This window comes from Balaenoptera musculus, chromosome 1 (assembly GCF_009873245.2).
Source record: "Balaenoptera musculus isolate JJ_BM4_2016_0621 chromosome 1, mBalMus1.pri.v3, whole genome shotgun sequence".
NCBI classification, from domain to species: domain Eukaryota; kingdom Metazoa; phylum Chordata; class Mammalia; order Artiodactyla; family Balaenopteridae; genus Balaenoptera; species Balaenoptera musculus.
Genome location: NC_045785.1, coordinates 18,177,954 through 18,193,057, shown reverse-complemented (window position 1 = coordinate 18,193,057; position 15,104 = coordinate 18,177,954). Strand labels below are relative to the sequence as shown.

Below are 15,104 nucleotides of genomic sequence, written 5' to 3'. Positions count from 1 at the left end.
CTCTTCTGTGAAATGGGAAGAGGAAATGGTGTCCCTTGGCGAGGATTCCTGTGGAAGTACCCAGAGCTTTCTCCAGGAAAGATGCAAGTCTGGCCTCAGGGTCCCTGTAGCACAGAGCCAGCCTGCAGCCACGTCTGCGCCTGGGTTCTTGGCAGCATCTGGGTGGGCACAGAGCTCTGGGCATGTGACCTAGTAAGGTGGGGCCTGCTCTGGGAGCGAAAGTGGGCCCGCCCAGTGGTGGTTAGGGAGAGGAGGACACACTTCCTGTAATAAGACGGATCTTCCACGTTGCAGCTCAGGCCCGGGGTTTACTGCCAATTACTGAAGTCCCAGCAACTTAGGGCTTTTGTGAGATGCTGGGAGCACGCAGCAACTGTAACAGCTTCAGACTTACAGCCAAACAGCCTCATGATCACACACAACAAACATAACTACATACATGCCGCCACACACAATATAGCTAAACAAGCAACTATGAACATAACTACATAAAAGACGTGGTTACTGACCCTGACATGACTGACACACTGACCATTATATTTGCAGAAGGATACACAAAGACAACTACACACATGCCTACACGTGTGCATGCACACAATAAGCTACACCCTGACATGCAAATCTACAAACTTAGCAGACAGCCACACTTACACGTTCAGACATGTTATGACACGGCCATCATCCCTCAAAGACAAATAAACACATTATGCTTCGAGCAGCGTACACACAGCAGCTCCACACCTGGACCAGAGATACTGCTGGCTGCGCATCCCATTCGTGCATGCAGAGAGACACAGCTGGCAACATTTGCACAAGGCTTTGTGAGTCCAGCTACAACCCAGGCTCATGGCTGTTCTCCAACATGACCCAGTTATACAGTATGACATGCAGAGGCACACGCCCAGTGGTGAGCTGGAACTGGCTTAACACTGTTGAACTTTCAGGAATTTTGCAAGCCAGTTGTTAAATACAGCCATTATTTTTATTGGTGATCTCTGTTTGTTTGTTCTTTAATTCTTCTAGGTCTTTGTTAATCATTTCTTGCATCTTCTCAATCTTTGCCTCCATTCTTATTCCGAGGTCCTGGATCATCTTCACTATCATTATTCTGAATTCTTTTTCTGGAAGGTTGCCTATCTCCACTTCATTTAGTTGTTTTTCTGGGGTTTTTTCTTGTTCCTTCATCTGGTGCATAGCCCTCTGCCTTTTCATCTTCTCTATCTTTCTGTAACTGTGGTTTTTGGTCCACAGGCTGCAGGATCGTAGTTTTTCTTGCTTCTGTTGTCTGCCCTCTGGTGGTTGAGGCTATCTAAGAGGCTTGATGGGAGGCTCTGGTGGTGGGTAGAGCTGACTGTTGCTGTGGCGGTCAGAGCTCAGTAAAACCTTAATCCACTTGACTGTTGATGGGTGGGGCTGGGTTCCCTCCCTGTTGCTGTGGCGGTCAGAGCTCAGTAAAACCTTAATCCACTTGACTGTTGATGGGTGGGGCTGGGTTCCCTCCCTGTTGGTTGTTTTGCCTGAGGCAACCCAACACTGGAGCCTACCGGTGCTCTTTGGTGGGGTCAATGGCAGACTCTGGGAGGGCTCACGCCAAGGAGAACTTCCCAGAGCCTCTGCTGCCAGTGTCCTTATCCCCTCGGTGAAACAGAGCCACCACTCGCCTCTGCAGGAGACCCCCCAACACCAGCAGGTAGGTCCGGTTCAGTCTCCCCCAGGGTCACTGCTCCTTCCCCTGGGTCCCGATGCACACATTACTTTGTGTGTGCCCTCCAAGAGTGGGGTCTCTGTTTCCCCCAGTCCTGTCAAAGTCCTGCAATCAATTCCCTCTAGGCTTCAAAGTCTGATTCTCTAGGAATTCCTCCTCCCGTTGCCGGACCCCCAGGTTGGGAAGCCTGACGTGGGGCTCAGAACCTTCACTCCAGTGGGTGGAATTCTGTGGTATAAGTGTTCGCCAGTCTGTGAGTCACCCACCCAGCAGTTATGGGATTTGATTTTACTCTGATTGCGCCCCTCCTACCGTCTCACTGTGGCTTCTCCTCTGTCCTTGGACGCGGGGTATCCTCCTTGGTGAAGTCCAGGGTCTTCCTGTCAATGATTGTCCAGCAGCCAGTGGTGATTCTGGTGCTCTCGCAAGAGGGAGTGAGAGCACGTCCTTCTACTCCGCCATCTTGGTTAATCTCCCACAGCCATTATTTTTAACATTAAATTATATGCTTACAATTAAATAAATTATATTAAAAACAAAGGTCATAAATACTCCAAAATCATCACTTCCTTATTATTTTATTGCATTTTACTGTCATCTATGGTCTGGAGGTTATTTACTTCTGTTATATCAATATGGTTTCGCATCACACATCTCTTCCAAATACCTCCTTCAGGTCAGTCACAGCATATTGGTATCTTGACATTGGCCATGGGAGGAGTATTGACACCACAGAAATGGGCAAACACTACAAATCAATTTTTTTCCTTTGAGAACTTGTCGTTAAACATTGACCAACATACCACTGCACTTACCCATGTTGATATTTCATGATTGCACACGTCTAGCCAGACCTATGTCCATACCTACCTACATGGTTGTATATTGGGTCGAACCTGAAGGGCCTAAGTTTGAATTCCAGCTCAGTTCCTATTTCTCTTCTCTGAAAATGGGATAACGATTCTGTAAAAATGGGAATAGTAATAGGACCTACTTCATGGGGTCATTGAGAGAGTTAGAAGAGATGATGCATGTAAAATACTTAGAACTGTGTCCAGCAGATAATAAGCCTTTAATTAGTGGTACATGCAGGCTTATGTGCCCACAAGTTCACATGCACACACATCCACAGGTCACACCTTGGAAAACAGACTACGAACCCAAGTTCTAAGGGAGGCTGAGGACTGACAGAGGGCAGCTCTTGGGATGTGGCCCAGGAAGACTGATAGGGAGGGGCTTGGAGGCTGGCAGTGCACAGTGGGACCAGGACTCGGGGCACACAGAACACAGTCAGCTGGTGCTCCCCAGGGAACCCGTCTCAGGACAGGAGGCCGGGGCTGGCTTCTAGGAAGTGGGTGGAAAGAAAGAGAAGGCTGAAATGGGTCAGGGGTTGTTCAGGGCCTGGCAGCCAACAGCTTTTCACATCTGAGTCTCCTTTCTTCCCCTCCCACTCTCCCCTCCTGCCTTCTGCTTTCTGCTTTATTCATTCACTCAGGGAGATGCTCCCTGAGTGATGAGTTCAGTATGCTGAAGCCGGAGGTCTCAGAGATTAAACAGTCCTCTTCACCGGAGAGAAAAGAAAGTACATGTCCACACAAACACTTGTACATGAACGTTCCCAGCAGCTTTATTTGTAATTGCTGCAAACTGGAAACTATCTAACAGTCCCATTAACAGGTGAATGGATAAACAAATTGTGGTATATACATGCAATGCAAACAACTCAGAAATAAAAAGGAACTGTGGATCTGTGCAACAATGTGCATGAATCTCAAAATGATTACACTGAGTGAAAGAAGCCAGATGCGAAATTCCATTACAGTCACTTTCTATAAAATCCTTAAAAATGCAAGCTCATCTAGAGGGGTTGGGGGTGCAGCGAGGGATGTATAACAAAGGGGCACAAGGAGAATGTCGGGGATGCTGACTATGTCCTTATCTTGACTGTGGTGATGGCTTCAGGGGGGTATATGTAGGTCAAAACTCATCACATTGTAGCCTACAACATGCGCGTTTTATTGTATGTCAGTTATACCTCTATAAAGCTGTTTAGAAAAAGCCACAATCCTCAACCTACAGACGTTCCCAGTTGGGAAGTGAAGGGAGGCAGATACAGACATAAAAGCAGAAGCAATAAGCTATGAAGCAATTAATTTTAGAGGAAGAGATGGGGAAGGGAAGAGCATGCCCAGTGGAAGGAACAGCAGAACCAATGGCTGGGGGTCAGGGTGAGTGGGTAGGGCTGGACCCTGGCTCAGAGGGGCTTGAACCCAGCTGGGTGGTGGGAGGTGAAGTTAGAGAGCTGGTTTGGGGCAGAAGCTTTTTCTTCTCTCCTCCTTCTGTTCCTTGTCTGTCCTTCGACCACTTGGGCTGCCTGTATCCTGTCACTGGAAGAGTCTCCTCCCTACCTCCTGCCACCCTCCTTCCCACTGAGACCACACAACGGTCAGAGAGGGGCCTGGGGCAGACCCCACGGGCCTCAGCCCTCACCTTGTGGCCTCCCACAGGAAGGGGCCCTCGACCTCCTGAAGAAGCTGAACAGCTGGCAGATGTCCATCCAGCTACTCCAGGTGGGTGGGGATGGCCAGTGCCTGGAGTGGAGGGTGACTTTATGGGGCAGGGAAAGACCCTTTAGGGGGAGCCCTCCAAGGATGGGGTCTGGGAGGAACTTCTGAAGGGAAGGCGGCAGGATGGGATCTTGAGGTACTCTGGGGGTGGGAACCCAGGCCTTTAGATGATGGCAGGGTAGCTTCTAAGCCCTCGGGGCCCTCTGGGTCTGGGGGAAAGACTGACTTGCTTTTCTTGTGTACCCCAATTCCCAAGGCCCTGGGCCTGTGGGATCCAAGAGGCCAGTGACTCAGGGAGAGGGAAAAGCTCCCCATTTTTAGATCCTCCATGTGTTACCCATGTAGCCCCCAAACTTTACCAGAAGCTCTTGGCCCTGAAAAATTAGCACATACCCAAGCTGTAGTAGCCAGAGCTGTGTCTTAAGCTGAAACTTGAACTCAAAGACACCAGGGGGCAGAGAATGGGGAGGAGTCCTGGTCGTCAGCCAGACCCACCACCACTGCTCCAGCTTTTCACCAGAGCCGCAGTTACCCATCCCTGCAGGGCGCTGGGCCTTGGGCACTGACCTCACTCAGGACAGCAGGTCAGGGCCTCGGTTATAAGGTCAGGGTTATTACCTCAGCCACAGGTCCAGGCTGGGACTCGGGAGAGGCTGGGCCAGGGGAAGGGGGTGATTGAGCTGGGGCAGGTCTTGCCAATTAGGGCAGCCAGTCCAGCGGGTCCTAATTCCCAGACAGGCCACTAACCCTCTCGCTTTGCAGACCACCAGGATTGGAGTTGCCGTGAATGGGGTCCGCAAGCACTGCTCTGACAAGGAGGTGGTGTCCTTGGCCAAAGTCCTCATCAGAAACTGGAAGCAGCTGCTGGGTGAGAGGGGCAGGGTCGCTTGGGCCAAGTTCTCCTCCCAGCACCTGGATGGTCAGTGCCCGGCTTACAACAGGCACTCAGTGTATGGTTGTTGAATGACTTAATAAGTGACAGATGGCCTCTAGTGGGACTGCCAATGCTTGTCTAAACAAGTGGGAGATTTGTAGATGGGTGGGTTTTCCTGTACATGTTCCTATGTATATATATCTGTGTGCTTGTGTGTTTATACATATCTGTGTATACACATTGATATGAATATGTGCATAGGTGTGTGCAAAGGTCTTTCTGTCCCCATGTGTCAGCTTCGGTTTGCACACACATGTGCATGTTGGATATGCACTTGTTTCTAAACAGGTATTTGTTGGGGGAGGGGGAGGCTATCTCAGTCCCTGACCTTTGCTCCTTCCTCCCCAAGTCCTGGGTTGGGCTGAGACAGAGAGTTAAGGAACAATATCACCATTTTGTTTTTACACTCCCCAGCACCCCCCAAAGGAGAAAAAAGAGAGGAAAGAGTAAAAGCAAAGAAGAAGGAAAAAGGGCTTGACTGTTCAGATTGGAAGCCAGAGACAAGCCTTTCTCCACCAAGGAAAAAACGAGTGGAAGAGCCTAAAGACAGGTATTTTTTCTGGGATGGAGAGAAGGGAGCTGACACTTGTCACATCCTATGGCAACACCTCTGTTTATATAACTTCATTTAATCCTCACACACCAGAAGGTGGTTATTATTATTATCTCCTACAGTGCCCCCTCTGGGGGTCTTCTTGGCTCAACGAGACAGACTCACAAGACCCAAACAGGCCATCCCTGACACAGGCTTTGCCTAGAAGGATTCAGGGACAGGAGATGCACTGTGCCAGCAGGGTAGCCTCACGTGTTTCTCATCATCAAGAGTTCTCATAGGGGACCACGCAGCATCCAGAGCTATTCTCTGGCCCACCCAGGTGACATTCTCAGGTGCAGAGAATGAGACCACAATGGGTGGGAACCCCCTGACTTAGAAGCCCCACGTCCTAAATCTTATAACAGTCCCATAGACAAAGTTTCCAGGATCCCAGCAAGGGCAATGACCAGTTACAAGAGCAATGACCACTGCACTCAGGGTAGCCCAAAAGCCGTGGTTTTCCACTAATCATTTATAGTTCTTTCATAACCCTTCCTGTCTAGACACAGTTTACCAATCAGCACTCATTTGCACTAGAAGCAACGCTGCCTAGTAGTACAGCTGACGTTCCACCTTTGTCAGGGTTCCAGGTAAATGGGGCTAGGAACTTACTTGTCCACCGAGAAGGAAAAGTGTTTTGTTGGCTCTTTATTCAAATAGCCATTTAGCGATGCGGAAGCTGAAGGTTGGGGAGCAGGGCCTTTCCCAAGATCACACAGCCATTATGTGACAGAGTGGGATTCCCATCTTTGTCTGCCAGACCCCCAGACCTCTGCTGAGGTCTCAACACCGTGCCCGTTCCCCTTTGCCCACCCCAGCCAGGGTCCCCCAAGATGCATGACTTTCTGATAGACCCAAATGCCTTATCCATGACAGTAGATAAAAGCCTTCATGGATGGATTAGTAAGTCCTACCTATTCCCTGCGTGACTAGACAGATCACTTGATTCCTTAGGGAGGGGGTCATCTAATAGATAAGGGGGTGAGACCAGATAACACTGAATGGTACCTGATGGTGCTAGATAATACAGATAGTATCGTGATATACCAACATTTTTAATGTACGTACCTTTTTTGCCAAGTATATCCACTGCAAGGAATTCATTTTAAGGAATTAATCAGATTAAACATACAGATGATATGTTCTGTGTGTAACATTTTTCAGCTGACATTACTGAAACATTTTTTCCTCTGAACCCTTTTTAAATGAATGTTTATTATAATTCTATGAAATAAGTGTTTTTAGGAAATGATGCTATAAGGGGAGTGTTTCTTGACCAGGAGGGAGATATACCTCCACCACACTACTCCCATTTTTAGTTGTAAAAATAACTGTGGGGCAGAGGAGATGTTCCATGCTACTCTTCCCGCAATGCACAGAATAGTCCTACACACCAAAGAACCATTTATGATGTTCAAAATGCCAATAGGGCCCCCATGGAGAGAATGGAAGAATATTTAATGACATGGAAAAATATTCACTAAGTATTAAGAGAAGCTGTGTACTATATAGTGTACTATATAGTATGATTCCATTTTTATAAAAATTAAATAAGTGAATTTTATGTACATGCATAGGAAAAAAGACATGAAGAATATACACCAGGATGGTAATAGTGATTATTTCTGGGTGGTAGGATTGAGAGGTTTTTTTCCTTTTTTTCTTCGTCGTCTTCTTTTTTTTTTTTTAAGATGTAATTTTTTTAAGATTTATTTTTATTTATTTATTGTTTATTTTTGGCTGCATCGGGTCTTAGCTGCGGTATGCGGGATCTTCGTTGAGGCACGTGGGATCTTTCATTGCGGTGCTCAGTCTTCATTGCGGTGCGCGGGCTTCTCTCTAGTTGTGGCGTGCGGGTTTTCTCTCTCTAGTTGTGGCGCTCAGGCTCCAGGGCGTGTGGGCTCTATAGTTTGCGGCATGCGGGCTCTAGTTGAGGTGCACAAGCTCAGCAGTTGTGGCGCGCAGGCTTAGTTGCCCCGCGGCATGTGGGATCTTAGTTCCCTGACCAGGGATTGAACTCGTGCCCCCTGCATTGTAAGGCAGATTCTTTACCACTGGACCACCAGGGAAGTCCCTCTTCTTCTTTTTGAAAATTTCTGTATTCCTAATATTTTCCCAATAAATATGTACCAATTTTGAAATGAGAAAAAATAATGAAACCATCTTTAAAAAAACAAAAATGTATCTGTGTGATTGTAATTAAGAAGAGCTTCATGTTCTATGTTTTACAATAAAATTTTTTCATCTGTATTGTTTTATTCACAATGATTCTGTATTGCTTTTGAAATCAGAACAACAGTACTTTTAGGGCCTTCCTGGTGGCGCAGTGGTTAAGAATCCGCCTGCCAATGCAGGGGACACAGGTTCAAGCCCTGGTCCAGGAAGATCCCACATGCTGCGGAGCAACTAAGCCCGTGCACCACAACTACTGAGCCTGCGCTCTAGAGCCCGCGAGCCACAACTACTGAGCCCATGCACCACAACTACTGAAGCCCGAACGCCTAGAGCCCGTGCTCTGCAACAAGAGAAGCCACCTCAGTGAGAAGCCCACGCACCACAACAAAGAATAGCCCCTGCTCCTCGCAGCAACTAGAGAAAGCCCGCATGCAGCAGCGAAGACCCAATGCAGCCAAAAATAAATAAATAAAATAAATTTTAATAAATAAATAATAAAAAGTAGGAAAAAAATCACTCACATCCCCGCCACCCCAAAACAATCACTATTAATATTTTGGTCTATGTTTTTTCTATTTTCTCTTTGTTTTCTATAGTCATCATCAATTTTATAGTCTGCTTTTTAAAATGCAGTACTTGTCAAATGATTCTGTAATCTTTTGTATGTTCTATTGCTTTCATTTTGCTAATTTTGCAATTGTATCCCACTTGGAGAAATCCTGATTGGCATTTAACTTTTCACATGGTGTGTTTGGTTTTCCCAAACGGGTTAGAAGGTTGGCTGCCAGGGATCCTGTGAGCCACCGTGCCCCGCACGGAGTGAGCATTTATTGAATACTGCTAGGGCTGGCTGTACCATTGCAGTCCCCTGTAGAAAATTCATGCTCTGGCTGGTCTGGCCATGTCTGGAGCAACTGTTTGGTTCTGAGCACCTTAGCAAATGAAGCCTCAGGATCTTGTGAGATGTAGTTGAAAGACAGAGGCTGAGGTGACCAAATGGTATATGGGACTAATCTGTGGAATAGCGAGTGTAGACGTCCGGGAACAGATGGCAGCCTGAACACAAGTGTTTCCTTTTGCTCTGTCCCCAAATCCCACTGAATGATCAGCAGAGGGATTTCTTTTACAAGCCTACAAGGACAATAAGTAATGGCAAGGAGACAGTGGAAAGCAGAAAGCCAAATTCTGGGCTGAACTTAATCACTTACACACACCTTAGACTCTGAGACTCAGTATTATGGCCTAAGTGTCATTATCTCACTATATATAAAGTGTATGTGTGTGTGTATGTGTATACATACACATATATATATATCCTTCTAGAATTTTTCCTATGCATTTACCCATGAAATACTTATTGTATTAATAAAATGGAATTAAACTCTATGTTCTGTTTTGTAGCATTTTCACATAATATATTTATTTATATCAACGGTGAGTCACATTTTTATAAAAAGTTTAGAAAGTCAAACACAAGAAGAAAATAACAGAAATAACACTGTTAACATTTTGATGTATATCTTTCTCATCTTTTTTAAGAACATAGAGAGAGAGAGTTGTATTTTCTTAATAAAATTGGGACCTCACTATGTACTGTCTTGTAACCAGCATTTTACATTTAACAACATCCTGGGGCATTGAATTGTTAATGTCAGCTCACTTTTCACAGCTGGAGCTATGAGATAAAGCTGTCACCACGGCTGAGCAGACAGTGGTCCCCCCACCTTGCTGGGAGAATCTAGTGGGCAGGGGTCCTATTTCAGCTCAGTTGATGAACTTCCTTTCTTTTTAGTTTTCTTAATGACAATTCATTATCATTATTTTTTATATAAACACTATAACCACATTAGTAAAATGTAAAGTAAGAATTAAAAATATTTCTTCACAGTTTGCCACTTCTGACAAATGAAACAGCTTTCATTTTCTTCTCTTCCCTCCCAGTCCTGATCTACTTACATACGTAATTTCCCAATTCCTGTAGGCAGAGTCTACAAACTATTACATCCCTGTCCATTTATCTTCCTAGTGTATTCTAGGCATTTTCTCATGTTCCTGAATAGTTTTCATAATGATCATTTGCAAAAACTGCAGAATATTCCTGGTTTGTTCTGAAAGGAAAAGCAATGAGGAAGGGCCAGAAGATGGGGAGTCTCGGGAGATGTGGGGAGAGGCTCACATCTTCCCCCCTTTCTCCCGCTGCAAGAATTTCAGCTTCCGGCTCTGCCTGCACCTGTCCATCCCCATGGGGCACTCGGGGAGGAACCCCGCAGAGGAACTCCCAGGGCCCCGTGTGGGACTGTGAAGGAGGGTCTCTGCTCCTCTCCCTTTCTGCTGCCTCCCCCTGTGTTTAAGCTGGGGCAAAGGTCCAGAGCTGGATGAGTCTGGTCCACAGGATAATTAGAGCTGGCCCCTGAACCTTCCTCACCCACTGTCTCCCGGACCACCTGGAGGATGAGATGGGAGCTGGAAATCCATGCAGGAACCTTGCATAATCTGGAAGACCAGAAATCAGATACCTAGGATTATGGAGTATTGAGGACAGCTTTGTGGTGGGTGGGAACTGCTGTAGGGATGTTAATGATCTAAATTCTTCTTCCCAGCCAGCCCCAAGACATAGGTCCTTTTCTCTCCATTTGACAGATGAGGGAACTGATGCTCAGAGAACATGACCTGCCCAGGGGCAGGGCTGGGATTACAAGTCATGTCGTTGCCTCCCTTTTTAGAATGATAAATGTCATATATGTTTGTATGCGTGTAGAAAAAGATTTGGAAGGAAGGACATTAAAGCTAACAGTTGTTACCTCTGGGCAGGTTTCTTTTTCCACTTTTTTAAATATTTCTTTACTGTTTGACTTCATAGCATTCAGCAACAAACATTTATAAAGCACCTACTCTGTGCCAGGCACTGTTCTATTCACTTGGGAGAAGTCAGTTGAATATATTAGATTGGGCCTCCCAGAAGCAGACCCTGAGACACGGATTCAAGTGCAAGAGGCTTATTTGGGAAGTGATTTCAGGAAATGCAGACAGAGGAGTGAGGAAGTGAGACAGGGAAGGGAAGGGAACTGGCACAGGGTGTGTTCGTGAGCAGGTTACTGCCCTGGGTCACCAGGGCTTAAATCCCGCTGGAGAGCAGTGGAGAACACACCTCAACTGACCCTCTTGAGGGCTGAGGAAGCTGGGGTATTTGCCCACCTATTTCCACGTGTCTGGTTGAGGGATGCTCCTGGGGCTAACTCCCCAGCACTTCCTGCCCACCGGCCTCCTGGCGCTGGCTGGCACGGAGAACTCCCTGGGTCAGAGGCCCAGGGGATTTTGCAGGAGGAAGCCCTTGGGCCCCAGTGCACTTGGGAGAAGGAGTGCCCAAGGAGTGATGTGGGCCCAGCAGAGACAGCGTTCACCACAGTGAACAAAACCCACCAAATTCTGCTCTTTTGAAATTTACATGAGGGGTGCTCAGACAATGCATAAAATAAGTAAACAAATAGTCTGTTAGAAGGTGATACTTGTGCTGGAATTAAAAGGAGAGCTGGGGGACTTCCCTGGTGGCGCAGTGGTTGGGAATCTGCCTGCCAATGCAGGGGACACGGGTTCGAGCCCTGGTCTGGGAAGATCCCACATGCTGCGGAGCAACTGAGCCCAGGTGCCACAACTATTGAGCCTGCGCTCTGGAGCCTGTGAGCCACAACTACTGAGCCCGTGTGCCGCAGCTACTGAAGCTCGCGCGCCTAGAGCCCGTGCTCCGCAACAAGAGAAGCCACCGCAATGAGAAGCCTGCACACTCTAATGAAGTGTAGCCCCTGCTCACTGCAACTGGAGAAAGCCCACGTGCAGCAACAAAGACCCAATGCAGCCATAAATAAATAAATAAATAAAAATTTAAAAATAAAAAGGAGAGCTGGGTAAGTGACCTGGGGAGTTACAATTTACAAGCAGATTAAAATGATAAAACCAAAAAAAGGGGAAAATGCATTCTACCGTATAAAGACTGTAGCTACATGTATTTTGGAAAATGGGGGGAAACTTTTCCCTTCTAATCCCATCACCCTGATATAACCATGGTTAGCATTTGGATGTATTTTCTTTTCATCTTTTCCCCTCCTAAGCATTACTTTTACTTGCCTGACTTCAGACACAGTATGCATCTAAATTTGGGCCCTGCTTTTTTCTTTTTCTTTTTGGCCGCACTGTGTGGCATGTGAAACTTCCCCAACCTGGGATTGAACCTGTGCCCCGCTGCCGCGGAAGCACAGAGTCTTAACCACTAGACCACCAGCAAAGTCCTGTATCCTGCTTTTTCACTTGCCGTTTTAAACCCAGCTCTTCTAGCTCCAAGGCCCACATGCTTCTCTCCTCCTCTTAAGGTGCCCACAGGAGAGTCTGAAGCTGATCTTCTCCAGCTCCTCATGAGAATTGACAATCCCAGGAATTCCAATCCATCGATTCCAGCTAGCCAAGGCCTGCCTGACAGCAAGGAGGAAGGGCCTGCTGAGAATTAGTTATTAATAATTAGTAACACATGACATAACACATGTAACATACCTGACACGTATTAGGTGCTTGGCAGATCTTGGTTTCCTTCCCTCGTATTACTTCATTTGATGGAGGGTAGGTGAGGGTGACCAGCCAGCACCCCCTGGAGCTCTCCCTCCCAGGCAGCTGTGGCCCAGATGGGCTTCGTCACCCTCAGCGCGGCAGGCCTGGCTCCAGGATGCCTTCTCTCCGGCCTCTGAGCTCTCTAGACCAGTACTCATGCTAGCCTACGAGAGTATGTCATCTCCAGTTTCTTTTCTTTCAGGAGAGACTCTGTGGACTCCAAGTCTTCGGCCACCTCCTCTCCAAAAAGACCATCGATGGAAAGGTAAAGGGAGCCATGGACTTCTCCACCCCAGCAGTCCCGTTCAGCGTGTGTGTCTCTCTCTGTTTTACTGGAGGAAGCCCGAGGCAGGGGAGAGGAGGAAACGTCATCTCTTACGTTGCCTCTGATTTCTAAGACCGCACAGTAAGACTGGGTGGGCCTCTGAATCAGACGTGTGGCTCCTTCACTGGGGTGGCTGACCAATCACTATTGCCCCATCACTGTTTGGGGAACATTCTCAAGGTCAAGTTGAACCCAGTGAGAACGGGTCTTGAGAGACTGTACCTGGGCTGGGATCTCTGGGTTTGGGCAGAACTGGTTAGGGTATCTACCCTAAATCATCAAGTCACTCATTCATCAAATGTTTATTGAGGGCCTACTATGTGCCAAGAACTGTTCTAGGTGCCGAGGATATAGCAGTGAACAAAAGAAACAAAAATCCCCACAGGCATGAGGCCTATTTTCTCATGGGGGAGACAGGAAATACATATGATAAGTAAATCACACGATGGTTCAAAAGGTGATAAATGCTATGGAAAACAATAGGGCAGAGTGAGGGGGATTGGGAAGGATGGTCACTGCAGTGGTCAGGAGAGCCCTCGTTGAGGAGGTGACCTTTGAGCAAAAACGTGAAAGAAATGAAAGGAATTAGCCTGGCAGACATCGGGGTCATTCCAAACCAAGTGCTCGGAAGTGGGAGTGTGCCTGGCAGGGTCAAGGGGCAGTGAGGTGGCCAGTGGGTCTGGAGTGAATAAGTGAGGTGGGGAGTTGGAAGGTGGAGTGAAACAGGAGCCACTGGAGGGTGCTGAGCGTGGAAATTCTATGACCGAATTTGTCAGGATCCCTCTAGCTGCTGTGCTAGGTTGTTAGGGCCAGGGGCAGAAGCAGACAAACCAGCCAGGAGACTGTTTCCATAATTCAGGCAAGATATGATGGTGGCTTGGATCAGAGTGGCAGCAGTGGAGGTGGGGAGAAGTGGGGGACCCCGGGTATATTCTGAAGGGAGAGCTGTCAGGATTTTCTGACGGATTGGATGTGGGGTATGAGAGAAGAATACGTGTCAGGATGACTCCAGGACTTTTCACTTGAGCGTCTGCAAGGATGGCGTTGCCGTGGATTGGTATGGGGAGGACTCTGTGTACATCAGTCTTGAGGTGGGAGATCAAGGGTTCAGGTTTGGATATGTTGGATTTAGGGGTGTATAAATCATTCAGGTGAAGAAGTTGAATAGGCAATAGCTTAAACGAGGCTGGAATTCAGGAAGAAATCCTGGGCTGGAAATATAAATTTCACTCATTAATGTGTAGATAGCATTTGAAGCCACAAACCTGGATGAGATCACCAAGGAGAGATTGTGGATCGAGAGAGGAGTATGAACTGTCATCCAGGAGGGAGGTCAGAGGTCAGAGCAGGAGAAGCAGGGCGAGGGGAGAGCAGGGCAGGCCAGGAAGTGGCTTAGAGGTCGTTCAAGGCAAATGATTAAGGTCCAGGGGCCATACTGGATGCTGGGGTGACCAGAGGGAGTGGTAAGGGTGCTGGCTTCTAGGGGAGTGTGTGGGGGAGCTGCCCAGTTACGTTAGGCCTAACGCACCAGTAAGACTGACATTGGAAAGAAAAGAAGAGGCGCAAATATTAGGTCGTTTAAGGTTCCATGAAGATAAAACAGGCCCGGATGTTGATGGTGCGGCTGTGTTGTGTAACCCAACCCTGGCAGCCGCGTGCCAGCTCCAGCCATTGAGTGGAGGCTCTCTGGAGTGCTGCTTGGAGAGCGAATCTGAGGCTGCATCCTACGTCAGAAGAAAGGAGTTTTGTAGTCAGTTAGCAACGTCTGCCATGGGTGAGGCCTAGGAATTGAGGCTCCAGCATCATCCTGGTTCTAAAGCAGCCTCTTCCTGGCTTGCAGACCTTCTCGCTGTGACTGCACATGACAGAGAGAGGGAGCTTTCAGGCTGTGATCTCTCTTCTTCTTATAAGGGCATTAATCCCATCATGGGGCCCCACCCTTATGACCTCATCTAAACCAAATTATCTCTCAGAGGCCCCACCTCCAAATACTATCACACTGGCAGTTAGGGCTTCAACATATGAATTTGGGGGAGACACAAACCTCTGGTCTATAATATAATGTAATAATGGGAGGGAGGAGAAGAGCACTACTGGAATTTAGTAGGCAGGGGCCAGAGATGCTAAATGTCCCAGATGTAAAGGACAGCCCTGCATAAAGAAGGACTGTCCTATCTGAAAATGAAGCACTGACCACTAACCCATTT

General features: G+C 47.5%; 1 protein-coding gene across 1 annotated transcript in view; it reads left to right on the top strand.

The window, feature by feature from the left end:
- Window positions 1-15,104, top strand: part of TCEA3 (transcription elongation factor A3) — a 37,154-nt gene that overhangs the window by 1,943 nt on the left and 20,107 nt on the right. Inside the window, exons 2-5 of the mRNA XM_036849630.1 lie at window positions 4,213-4,275; window positions 5,035-5,140; window positions 5,621-5,756; window positions 12,775-12,837. Coding sequence (XP_036705525.1) covers window positions 4,213-4,275; window positions 5,035-5,140; window positions 5,621-5,756; window positions 12,775-12,837 — 368 coding nt within the window. The remainder of the gene's footprint in view (window positions 1-4,212; window positions 4,276-5,034; window positions 5,141-5,620; window positions 5,757-12,774; window positions 12,838-15,104) is intronic.